Source organism: Nelumbo nucifera, chromosome 4, assembly GCF_055504915.1.
Source record: "Nelumbo nucifera cultivar China Antique chromosome 4, China Antique-T2T, whole genome shotgun sequence".
NCBI classification, from domain to species: domain Eukaryota; kingdom Viridiplantae; phylum Streptophyta; class Magnoliopsida; order Proteales; family Nelumbonaceae; genus Nelumbo; species Nelumbo nucifera.
Window position 1 is genome coordinate 49,657,622 of NC_142652.1, and position 13,020 is coordinate 49,670,641.

General features: G+C 39.8%; 1 protein-coding gene across 1 annotated transcript in view; it reads right to left on the bottom strand.

Moving 5' to 3' along the window:
• Positions 1-2,013: 2,013 nt before the first annotated feature.
• The window catches only part of LOC104589014 (Zinc finger, C3HC4 type (RING finger) family protein), a 103,209-nt gene continuing 92,202 nt past the window's right edge, over positions 2,014-13,020 (bottom strand). The window contains exons 10-13 of the mRNA XM_010247177.3: positions 5,431-5,948; positions 4,400-5,317; positions 3,470-3,646; positions 2,014-2,451 (exon numbers count right to left, since the gene is read on the bottom strand). Coding sequence (XP_010245479.1) covers positions 2,254-2,451; positions 3,470-3,646; positions 4,400-5,317; positions 5,431-5,948 — 1,811 coding nt within the window. The 3' untranslated portion in view covers positions 2,014-2,253. The remainder of the gene's footprint in view (positions 2,452-3,469; positions 3,647-4,399; positions 5,318-5,430; positions 5,949-13,020) is intronic.

The window sequence follows — 13,020 nt, forward strand, 5'->3', positions numbered from 1 at the left end:
CAAGCGTAGATCCCAAGGTGGAAGTTCATGCCCAAATCAGTCATAAAACTAGCCACCACTGAAGATGGCGCAGTGTGTAGGTGAAGTCGATTCAGCAAAATTATTTTCAGCAAAACTGTGATCCAACTAGCTTGAATCGAATGAGGCAAGTTAGCTTGATTTTCTTCAACGTTTTTTTTTTGTAAAAACAAGAAGAAAAATTGATAAAAAAGCAGTTCTTCAAAGACTAGGTCATGATAGGATTTCTTGGGAGACAAAGAGAAGATGAGAGAACAAGAGAGAGGTGTTCTAGTCTATTTCACCCCCTTCTTCTTTTATCTTCTTATGGAGCACTCTCCTAATCAAATTAGGAAATTATTCAAATCTAATTTGGATCTGGACTCTATTAAAAAACAAACCTTATCATCTTAAGAGGATAGGTGCTCTATTGATTTGACCCAGATCACATGAAGTTGCCATGTGACAAATAAATCTTATTAATTATGGGCCTTAAGCCCATCTACTTCAAAGGCTCACAACCCAAGGTGTTGCATGGCCACTTTAGGCCTGATATTGTAGGGCGTTGAACCCTACAATGATCTCAGATAAGCTCACATGAGTTCGACCCAACCTTTGAAAGAGACTATGTCAAATTCACTACTCAGGGCAGTGAGCCTTTGACCCAATCAACATTGGTCCAGTTTGAGCCCAACATTTACACATGAGTGATCATCGTATTCAACCACCCTATGAAGACACAAAGATAATGAATTTATATATGACAAAGCCCATCAGGTAATCATCCTTATAATAGTCTCTTACACTTAACCTCTCAGCCCATAATGATCAAAACACTACGCAACAGGGATGTACCTCTCCCCTGGCTACAAAGTGCAGTGCCACACTTTCTACTTTGATGTATCTCAGGGTTAAAACCTTTTGCAAACATTTTTCATAAAATTGTAATATATATTATATAAATACAAATTGCAAAACCAAATTTCAAACATAGGTGAAATCCATTGCAAGCCGTTTAGGTTTCCATCAGAGAGAGTGTAAACCTTGATATTCACTTTGTCTGACAAAGGGGTCGATTCTATCACTATGATCACCCACTTAGGCGAATTCTTAAACTGTCCCAACATACAAAGGTTTTTAACCCTTAATGGACCTCACCGATTGGCATATTAAAAACATCATAGTCTAACACCTAGTGTAGTACCATAATCAAGTCTCAGATTATGTGTAACTTTTCAGGTTTGTGCATCTATTTCCAATGTCCAGAGCATAACTGAAAATTGGTCCAAATTCAGTGCTTCTAATAAACACCCACTAGATGTACTTGGGGTCTAACCCTAACAACTAAAACAAGCTGCTCCAACCCTTGACAGCACACCAATGTCAGTTTTGTCAAGATAAACTCCCCAAGTCTATCCAGTGGCTGAGAAATTGCTTCAATAATTATTTTTTTAATATATTTACAATGTTTTCTTTTTTTTTTCATTTTTTAAAATAAAAAATAAATTATAATTATTTAAGTAAAAATAATTATTAATTATATTTACACTTAAAAGTTGTGCCAATGCATATTTTATGGTTGGATAGGATAGTTAGGTTTTTTCCATCCCTTAAAACTTAAGAATTATAATTTATAAATTATAGTTAAACATTGAGTTTTTAATAAAATTATAATTGACCACAACATATTTCTTCATAAAACTATTAAAATATATTAATTTAACATATATACACCTCATTGAAACCTTATATTAACTTTTTAAGTATTATTAATGTATTTTTATAATTTATTAAAATATTTATAATGTTTTCATGTGTATTTATATGTATCTTAATTTTTGTCCAATACACGAGTATCCAAGGCATATCCCGATATGTCTTTTAAAATTTACTTCTTAATACACTTAGCATTTTCGATACTTTGAACCTTGGTAGTGTCAATGATGAAAAGGAAAAAAACAGGGAAAGGGAAAATTCTAACCCACGTTGCTCCGTTTTGTTTGACAAGCTTGGTTTGTAGATAAAACAATATATTATTATGTACATTACAATGTGTAATTATGTACATGGTACACCCCTTCCGCCATCCCATACAAGTCTAGAATCTCAATGGAAATATTTACAGGACAATTACAAATTGATGGTAGGAAAAGATCAAATTCATGTAATACTCGTAATGCCTAAGAGATTGGTACAAGTTTTTAATAAAAAATTACCTTGTATATGTTTGATTTTTCTTTAATGCCAAATCCAATTTTATGGGCGGAAAATTTTCATAGTTTTTGAAACATGGAGCCGACAGAAAGGGCACCTAGAGACAGCAGATGAGCATCTACGACAGAGTACGTGGCCACAAGGAATTATCGCTATATCTACCTCCGTGCTCAAGCAGATTCTGCACAGCCATGCAGCTTTTGCTGCGTCAATTTCTTTTTCTGCTACTTCAGCTTTTTCCTGCAAAAATTTCCCCCTATCAAAAAAATACGCTAAAAGAAAGAACAGTTATTTCCAGATTCAGACAGCATCCCTACTTAGAAAATAAATGTCATTATTTCAAAATCATAAAACAAAAGGTAGCCTCATCAGAACATGCCACATGGGGGATCATATGATATTACTTATTAGATGTCTATAGTTTCAAATTTAGATTTTCATATGGTCTATTTTTGACACATGGCAAAGGCTTATGTCTACAACAGCCCATCCAAAGCTTTGATGCTTGTGCTATGAATAGAATGCAGAGAAGGATCCGCTAGGCCCCCATATACCTGCTACATCGGAAGATTTTTCCACCAACTTCTCTAAACAACTATAAGTCACTGTTAGAATACAAGGCAAAGCGCAACTATATCACTGTTAGACATGTACAAGAACAAATTAGCAGGCCCAACCCATCTAGCATGTTGCACATGTTGAATTTCTTGCTTGCATCCCTGTAGATATCATGCACACGGGAATGCACCATTTCTGGACAATGAAAAATGTCTACCCAATTCCTTAATGTGTAGAACTGTTGCAGTGATAAAATAACCTCACTGTCTAATCTAGATCCCTAGTTGTTTTTGACTGGGGCTACACAAACCAGGGGGGGGGGGGTATTGGTGGAAACTCCTGCGTCTCTACTATTCTGAAGCCAGAGATGTACCAACTGGGCCACCAATCGGTTAGCATTTGGCAATATAGATCCCTAGTTTGAGGTCAAAGGACAGCATAGACAGTCTAACAGTGTCAGAGTGCAAAAGAAATAGTTATTATCAGCTCATCCAGGTCAGGTTTGTGGCTGTCTGAGAAGTGGCTTATTTCTTTAAATCTGGATCAAAAGAGGTCAGAATACTGTCTTTAATATTTTACCAGTTAAATCAAATCTGTAAAATGCAGCCAGATGTCCGTCAAAGCTTGACAAGAAGAGACTGCACATCCACTTAACGAGGTAGAAGCAAATAGAAAGTAGTAAAAAAACCAAGCAGAATACCTGCTCAAGTAGCAGCACTGCCTGAACTTCCTTGAGTTGCTCTTGCAGGTTCAAGGTTGTTTGCAGTAGGGATTGCTTCTCCACATCCATATTAATTCCAGCGGCAGAAAGCATGTCATGTACTGCCTGCACCAATTCTGCTGCTGAAACTCGACCATACTGGAGTTCCTTACTTTGCTGCAGTCAAAAAAGTAATCTTTGTGACCTTCATGCAATATCAATATTGTGCATCAACTTAAGGGTGCAGTTCCTAGTACATATGAAGTACATATGAAGCACACCTCCATCCAGTGAGCTTTCAGCCAACCATTTTCTTATAGTTCTGGACAAGGTAAAATTTAAATGTGTAGTCCTAACTCCTAAGCCAGTCCTGAACACAAGCATTCGTAGCCAGTCCCTAGTAGGGGTGTCAATGGACCAGTTTTTGGGTTGGACCCCATCCAAATTGATTTAATTAGGATGGGTCAATAAGACATTGAATTGGACCAATATCTGGTCCACTGATAGAAGATAAGAATACAGATCTCAATGGACCAGGTTTGGATTGGAACCAATTTGAGCAGATTGGATGGTCCAGACATTGAATTGGACTGGTCCAGAGTATTCATATTGGAGCATCATGTTTTGGCAGGTCTTTAGCATCTTGCCATTCAAATATGACTAAAGACCTGCCAAAACATGATGCTCCCAGGGCAAGCTGTGTATTTTCCATTCAATAACTTGATTTGGAAAGCATCTGTTGTGCTGGGACAAGATTTGTGGATTGCAAAATTGCTGTGTATGTACCACATGCACTGTTTACCTCTGTTGAACAATTGTTGTCCAGGTGGAGCTCGTCATGTTACAAATTATTGCTAGTATTATTGTATTAAAAGTGAAGCCACATAAAAACGGATTTATGACAAAAAGGTCACAAGAAGAAGCTCACACCTGAGAAGGTCCAGCTACGTGTCTTTCAGCACCTTTCAGTACCTCGACATCCATCTTGTTTTCCATATCCACATGCCTAGCATCAGTAGAGGGTGACATGGAACTCTCATTGGCTGTTGATATGGCTCTAAATGAGAATATCTGAGATGAGAGAAGAGGCTCAGTTATCCCTGGCACTGTCTCCACCTTAAACCTGTAAAGTGCTTGTCCTGCTGATGGCCTTGCATCTTCAGGAACTCTACCATACTTCAATTTTTCTCCATCCTTTCCTGTCCTCCATGCCACTATCTCTCCGGCATAGAAGGGTCTTAGTGGATGAAATTGCACCTGATGAGCATCCTGCGGCAGCAAGTCCTTGCCAAGCAACCAATTATGCCCAAATTTGGGCTCAATTTCTCCTTGTTCATACCCAAGTTTCATGGTACCAACAATTGCTTTCTCTGAATCCTGTGGACAGGATAATAATGGCCCAATAGGTAATGGGATTGGTGAGCTCAGTACCTGGCTCACAACAACAGCAATAACATCGAAAATGGAAATATAATGTGGAGGTTCAGCAACTAAAATACAAGTCTTCGACTGGTTGACAAATTGAAGAGTCCTATGTCCAGGTTCATTCTCCCACTCAGGAATAATGGGTTTCTTATTTACACGGGTAATGTCTAGAGACTTTGGAAGTAGAAGAAACCTAGTACGTAGGCACTGAACAAACTGCAATTTATCTGCAATGGATTCAAGTAAGTTTTGTACTCTCTCCAATGTCAGGCCTTCAAATGCAGGCATGTTACCGGCTATGCAATTCCCAATAGTCCATACTGCAACCTGAAATGATCTACTCAACAGCTTTTCCCTGATAATTGTGAGTGGAACTGTTCCAATGCTTTCAATGACTGCAAGTTGTTGTTCAGGATCCAGTTCCTATTACCAGATGCAGATTCATTTGAAAAAAGGTAGGACATGCATATTGGAGAAATAAAGAAATGATTAGGAAAGTTTTCGCAAAAATAGTGATTCATAGATAATCATCTTACCTCGACAACCGCTTCAGATAGCTTTCTAATGTCCAAGGTTGTGCATATTCTTTCTGGAAGATACGGGTGAACAAATCTTAGTCTTGAAGTGTCTATAGACCCGATAAACCTTGAGCCATAAGAATCAATATATACACATGATCTAGCTAGAACAAGTCTGCATCCATCATCTGGGACAATTGCTTCTGAACCAGATGCATCTGACTTGTTTGCCAGCATAATTCCATCACAAATAAATTGCAGAGTTTCCATCACTGCACGGAGTTCATTTGGATTTAGGCGCTGGTATCCACATTCCTTCTGGAGATTCAGCAAAATATCCTTTGCACGGTCAACTGATAGCACATCTTGAAGACCCAAATCCTTGAGAATCTTGACAAAAGGGAGGTAGATGGTAGGAAGTTCAAAGGCAAATGGAGAGAGGTTTATTGTCAGACGCACAAAAAGGGAGTTTGCTGTAACTAGTCTTGTTCCATTGGCAACTGCAATGAATGCTACTCTCTGCAATTCTGTTATATCTGAATGAGAACAAAAAGAATATAGTTAAATAATGGAGAGAGGTTCAAATGAATGCTCTAATTAGTCATGTTCCATTGGAAACTGCAATGACATCAGCACCCATATGGATGTGTAACCTAGAAAAAGATAAATCATAAAAATAGATAGTTCAATTGTGAAATGAAGGGTGTTGGAGGTAACGAAATGTTAGGAGTTTTATTTCTTTCATAATTAGGTGGTGGCTGTAATTATTTTCCCTTTTGTTTCTTTATTACTTACAAGGGGTATGATTGTAGTTTTGGCATTCATCATCAAATTAATAAAAGATGGGTGGCAGTTGAGAGCTGTTAGTTCAATATATTCTGGTTTCCAGCCCTAGTTCTCCTCTCTATTCTCTTCTCTTCTTCACATTTTCTCTTCTTTTATTCTTCTCAGTTCTGAATATTTTCTAGACTGTTTTCAGGCTTTATTTTATTTATTTCAGGTCTGATCACACGGTATCAGAGCCAAAGTGATTGACCTGGTCTGTTCCAGACACCATACAGTGATACAACCCTCTGTCTACAAATAACTTTCTCTAGATATTAATGGAAGACAAGAGGACTAAAAAGGGCTGATCACCCAATAGAAAAGAGGCAGCCATGGCCATTTTTCTGGAGTTGTTGGTGGTTTTCTAGATTCCTTCTAATTGGTGATTCAAAGGGGGACTAGTTATAGATGGTACAGGTTAGTTGCTTGATTCCATGGGTTTTCTATTGAATGATGTGTGAAAACAGTGTGGTGACACATGCTTTTCTATGCCCAACTCATGTTTTTGAAGGCATCTAGCAGTTAGAAAAGATTTTTTGTGTTTTCCCTGAGTTGTGGCTATAATTTTTATGTTTTCAGACTAGTGGAAATTGTTGTTTGGTGGTCTATCATCTTGGGGTGAGTTAACTTTTTGGTGCAGATTGCTGAAACAGTATAACAGCGTTCCCTTTTGAATTACGGCATCCACAGGAAGTAAGACTCTAGCATGCTAATACAGCTAGAATCTAACTGCTAGGGGGAAATTGAAATATATTAAAGACAATAAACCTGTTAAAGTGAGCCGAATAGGGGTAGTTTAGTCATCTTATGTTTGTTAAGTGATTTGCTTATGTGGCAGTTTTATTAGACACTCTGCCCCACACTTAAGTAAGGGCAGTTTAGTCTTTGTAAATGTCATTAGAATCTAAATGACTATTAAGGGGGTCGACTGAATGGAATAACCATCAGATTTCGACAGACCCTTCTTTTCTTTGTTCTTCTTCTCTTCTTTCTTCTCTTCCTGGTTCGGGTTACTGTAGCAGCATTCGAAACATGGTATCAGAGCCATGTTCCTGACCTACTTCAGTTCGTAAAGCATCTCAGCAGTGTTCGTGACCCTTCTTCCTTCGTTTTTGGTCAGTCAATGGAGAGAACTGGTTCGTCCTAGGTCTGAAACATCACAGCTCGTCTCTCTCTGCTGTGCATAATCTTCTTCATCAAGAAAAGTGGCTTCAGCAGTGAATGGTTGGTTGAGACTCTCAAAGGAAGGTCGGTTATCTCTTCTTCTTGTGTTGCTGGTATTTCTGGGTAGAAACCCTTCAAGAATCTGTTACTACTGATCAGAACCTAGAGAACTAGGTTCATTGTTGCCCTAGAACGGGCTGTGTACACTAGCCGAATGGTGTAGAGGCTGCTGTAAGTTGTTGAGTGGTGTTAGGGCTGCTGTAAGTGGCCGAGTGGTGTAAGGTGTAATGCAGTGACCTAGCCGAGCTTCTTGTGGTTGTGTAATACCCTCTTAAAAGGGTTAAACTAGTCTGAACTGGGTGAAACAGGTTTGACTATGTTGTGGTGCTTGTGGTGCACAATCTTTACATGTGATTAGTGAGTGTTAAATTGATGCTTATGTGGTTCGTGGTGTTGTGAAATCAGCAGTAGTGTGAATAAGAACAAGGCGTGTTTACCCACTGTTGTGTTTAGGGGCTGCTATAGGTGCTGGAACATCAAACTTTGAATAACAGCTGTCAGCTTGTAGCTGAGAATTCAGGTTAGAGGCAACTGTGAAAGAGTACAATGGCAGCAATAGGAGATGGGAATAATGATCAGAAACCTAGTGTGGTGGTTTCCCCTGACTATCTAAGTGTACAGATGACCTCAATTAAACTGAATGGGGAGAACTATGTTCCATGGGCTAAATCAGTGGAAGTTTTCCTCAAGGCAAAGAGGAAAGTGAAGCATGTAAGAGAGGATAAACCATCGGCTGACTCTCCAGGGTTTGATGATTGGGAACAAGAAGATGCTCAAATCATGACTTGGCTATGGAACAGTATGGAACCCAAAATTAGTGCCAACTTCATGTTTCTTGATACGGCTAAGGATATATGGGAACATGCTAAGAAGTTGTATTCTGGACAAAATAATACAACAAGAGTATATCAACTTTATCAGGAGTACTTTGATTTGCAACAAGGAAACACAACACTAGAAGAGTACTATGCCTGCATGAAGAATATAAGGAATGAACTCAATGTCTATCATCCCCTCACTCCAGATATTAAAGTTCAGCAACAGCAAAGGGAACAACTAGATGTTACAAGATTCTTGGTGGGGCTGAAATCGGAGTATGAACCAGTTAGAGCCCAAATATTAGGGAGCTCTACCCTTCCTACACTTGAGGAAGTATTCTCACGGCTTCGTAGAATTTCTTTGGGACAGATAGAGAATCCCACACAGTCTGATAGATCAGCACTTGTGACAGCTAGAGGAAGTGGACACAGTACAAGAGGGGGAGGACATGCCTCCCGAGGAGACCGTGGCAGTTCCATGATCAGTCAGGGTAGTTGTGACTCAGGGAGAGGCTGTGGTAGAGGGAAGAATAACTCTGCAAGGAAGTGTACTCATTGTGGCAGGGAAGGACACACAGTGAATTTTTGTTATGACCTACATGGCCCTCCCTCTAAATGGGCTAATCATGCTGTAGCAGGTGAGGTTGATATTAGTGACAGTAAACAGGCAGACCGAACTCCTCCGACATCTACATCTACTTCTGGGAGGGAGATGGTGAGTGTACCACGTGATGAGTATGAGCGGTTCCTTCAAACCACTTCACAGCATACCACTGCCACACTTGCCCACTTAGGTATTGCTTGCATGTCATCTAAAACCTCTCCCTGGATTATTGACTCTGGAGCCTCTGATCACATCACTGGGACTCCAGGTGTGTTCTCTTCTCTTTCTGAAACTTCCACACCACAAACTGTTAATGGGTCATCATCTCCCATTTGTGGTGTTGGTAATGTTGACATGGCTCCTCTGTCCTTATCATCTGTTTTTATATGTACCTAAGTTTCCATTCAATCTTATGTCTGTTAGTAAAATAACCAAAGCTCTTAACTGTTCTGTTACCTTCTTTCCTTCCACTTGTGTTTTTCAGGATCTCACGATGGGGAAGAAGATTGGTGGGGGGCATGAAGCTGGTGGATTGTATTATCTTGACGGTGGTGGATCCTCAATTGCTCTTCAGACTTCACTTACTCCTCTACAATGGCATTGCCGACTGGGACATCCATCTCTCAAGGCTCTCAAGATATTGGTCCCGTCTTTGAGTCATTTGTCAGTTTTGCAATGTGAGTCATGTCAGTTTAGGAAACATCGTCGTGTGTCCTTCAGTCCAAGAGTTGAGAGTCATATGTTGAGTCCTTTTTCTTTGGTTCATTCAGATGTTTGGGGTCCAATTAAAATAGTCTTATAATGGGTACAAGTATTTTGTCTCCTTTATTGATGATTGTTCAAGAATGACATGGATTTACTTAATGAAAGAAAGAAGTGAATTATTTTCCATTTTTCAAAAATTTCATGCTGAAATACGCACACAATTTGGTGTTCCAATCAAAGTTCTCCATTCAGATAATGGTCGTGAATACTTTCTTACTTCATTTCAACAGTATTTAGAACAGCATGGCATTATTCATCAGACCTCATGTGCATTCACTCCTCAACAAAACGGGGTAGTTGAACGGAAGAACCGTCAACTTCTTGAAATTGCTCGGTCTATTCTTCATCACATGAATGTTCCTAAACGGTTTTGGAGTGATGCTGTACTCATTGCATGTTTTCTCATTAATCGGATGCCCTCTTTCATTCTTCGTGGTCGGTCCCCCTTCTCTATCTTGTTTCCCACTTTATCTCCATTTCCATTAACTCCTCGTGTCTTTGGTTGTGTGTGCTTTGTCCACAATCTGAGTCCTAGAATAGACAAGCTAGATGCACGCTCAATTAAATGTATCTTCCTTGGCTACTCTCGGACTCAAAAAGGGTACAAGTGTTATAATCCCATTACCCGAAAGTGCTATGTCTGCCCTGATGTCACCTTTTTCGAGTCTATCCCCTTCTTCTCAAGACATGAATCACCTTCGTCTCCACCCTTACTTCCTCTTCCTCTTCCTGTCAGTGATCCAGTTGCAGATGTTGTTGTTGGAGTAGAGTCATTACCTCATCCAGTGCAGATCACCACCGAACGACCATCGATCCGGCAAGTGTGTACACGTCAAACGACACCGGCCCCTCCTCCAGCTTCTACCTCATCTGTGGATCCTCTCATGGCTCCTATTGCTAAACCTTTAGACCTTGACCTACCCATTGCCTTACAGAAAGGTAAACGCAGTTCTACCCTCCATCACATTTTCAATTTTGTTTCATTATCTCGTCTTTCTACCTCACATCGCCAGTTTGTTTCACCTTTGTCCTCTATTTCCATACCTAACAATGTCCAAGAAGCTCTTAGTTCACCTGAATGGCGGCAAGGAATGGAGGAGGAATTTTCTGCTCTTCAAAATACTCAAACGTGGGAACTTACTACTCTCCCACCTGGTAAGCATGTTGTGGGCTATAAATGGGTGTATACTGTGAAATACTTGCCAGATGGTAGTGTGGAGCGTCTGAAGGCCAGACTTGTTGCTAAAGGTTACTCACAGTTGTATGGAGTGGACTACATGGAGACATTCTCTCCGGTGGCTAAGATTGGCTCTGTTCGTGTACTAATTTCCCTAGCAGTTGTTATGTATGATTGGCCTCTGTTTCAGCTTGACATAAAAAATGCCTTCCTCCATGGTGATCTGGTGGAGGTATATATGGAGCAACCACCTGGGTTTGTTGCTCAGGGGGAGGATGGTAAGGTGTGCCGACTGAAGAAGGCAATTTATGGGTTGAAACAATCGCCACGTGCTTGGTTCGGGAAGTTCAGCGAAGTGGTGAAGAGTTTTGGAATAAAGCAATGCCAGGTTGATCACTCTGTGTTCAGTTATGACTTAGAAGCTGGGAAGATCTTATTACTGGTCTATGTGGATGATATTGTCATTACTCGCAGTGATAAATCGGGGATTAACAAACTAAAGGTATTTCTGCAAAATCATTTTCAAACAAAAGACCTTGGAACATTAAAGTATTTCTTGGGAATAGAAGTTGTCAGGTCAAAACAAGGTGTAAATCTGTGCCAAAGAAAATATGTTCTTGATCTACTGGAAGAAACAGGACTGTTAGGTGCAAAACCGGCTGAGACACCTATGGAACCAAATGTTAAGTTGAGCAGTGATACAAAAGAAGCATTTGAAGATCCCGGAAGGTATAGACGACTAGTGGGGAAGCTGAACTATCTGAATATCATGAGATCCGACATCTCCTTTGCAGTCAGTGTGGTGAGCCAATTCATGCAGAACCCTCGTATACCTTACTGGGATGCAGTTCTTAGAATTGTAAGATATCTGAAAGGAGCTCTAGGCCGTGGACTATTGTATAAACTAGGAGGAAAACTTGAAGTAGTTGGGTATACAGATGCAGACTGGGCAGGCTCAGTGATTGACAGAAGATCTACTACAAGCTATTGCACATTTCTTGGAGGAAATCTTGTGACGTGGAAGAGTAAAAAGCAGACGGTTGTGGCCAGAAGCAGTGTTGAAGCCGAGTATAGGGCCATGGCACACACTACCTATGAATTAGTGTGGTTGAGGAATCTCCTACAAGAAATTGGGTTTCACATGGATAAACCTATGAGATTGTACTGTGACAATCAAGTTGCACTCCATATCTCATCCAATCCTGTCTTTCATGAGAGAACAAAGCACATAGAGGTTGATTGCCACTTTGTGAGGGAGAAGGTTCTTGCTGGAGAGATAAACACAGAACATGTGGGCTCGAATGATCAGTGGGCAGATTTGTTTACAAAAGCTCTAAGCTCAGGGAAAGTGAACTATCTATGTAACAAGCTGGGATTATATGACATATATTCTCCAGCTTGAGGGGGAGTGTTAAAGTGAGCCGAATAGGGGTAGTTTAGTCATCTTATGTTTGTCAAGTGATTTGCTTATGTGGCAGTTTTATTAGAGACACTCTGCCCCACACTTAAGTAAGAGCAGTTTAGTCTTTGTAAATGTCATTAGAATCTAAATGACTATTAAGGGGGTCAACTGAATGGAATAACCATCAGATTTCGACAGACCCTTCTTTTCTTTCTTCTTCTTCTCTTCTTTCTTGTCTTCCTGGTTCGGGTTACTGTAGCAGCATTCGAAACAAAACCAAATGGGTTCTGCTGGATAATAGTGATCAGGTGCAAGAAAATGCACAAATTATCTTTGGAACAGCATAGAACCCCATATTAGTGTGAATTTGATGTTTGTAGACACTACAAAGGAAATTTGGGACCATGCTAAGTAGCTTTAGTTTGGATAGGGTAATGTTACAAGAATTTATCCACTCTATCAAGAATATTTTCAGTTGCAATAGGGTGAAAAAACTATGGAAGAGTATTATACTAGTATCAAAAGTTTGCATAATGAGTTAAATTCCTATCAGCCATTGTCTAATGATGTGAAGGTATAGCAGCAACAAAGGGATAAATTAGATATAGCCCAGATTCTTTCAAGAATAAGATTAGAGTATGAAGTATGAACTGGTTCGTCAACCTTGAGTAGCAGTGAGATTCCTACTTTGTCAAAAGTCTTTTATAGAGCAAGAAGAGTCTTTTATAGATGGCCATGGCATAAGAGGTGGACATGGAGATGATAGGGATACAGGTGCTGTGAGAGGACGAGA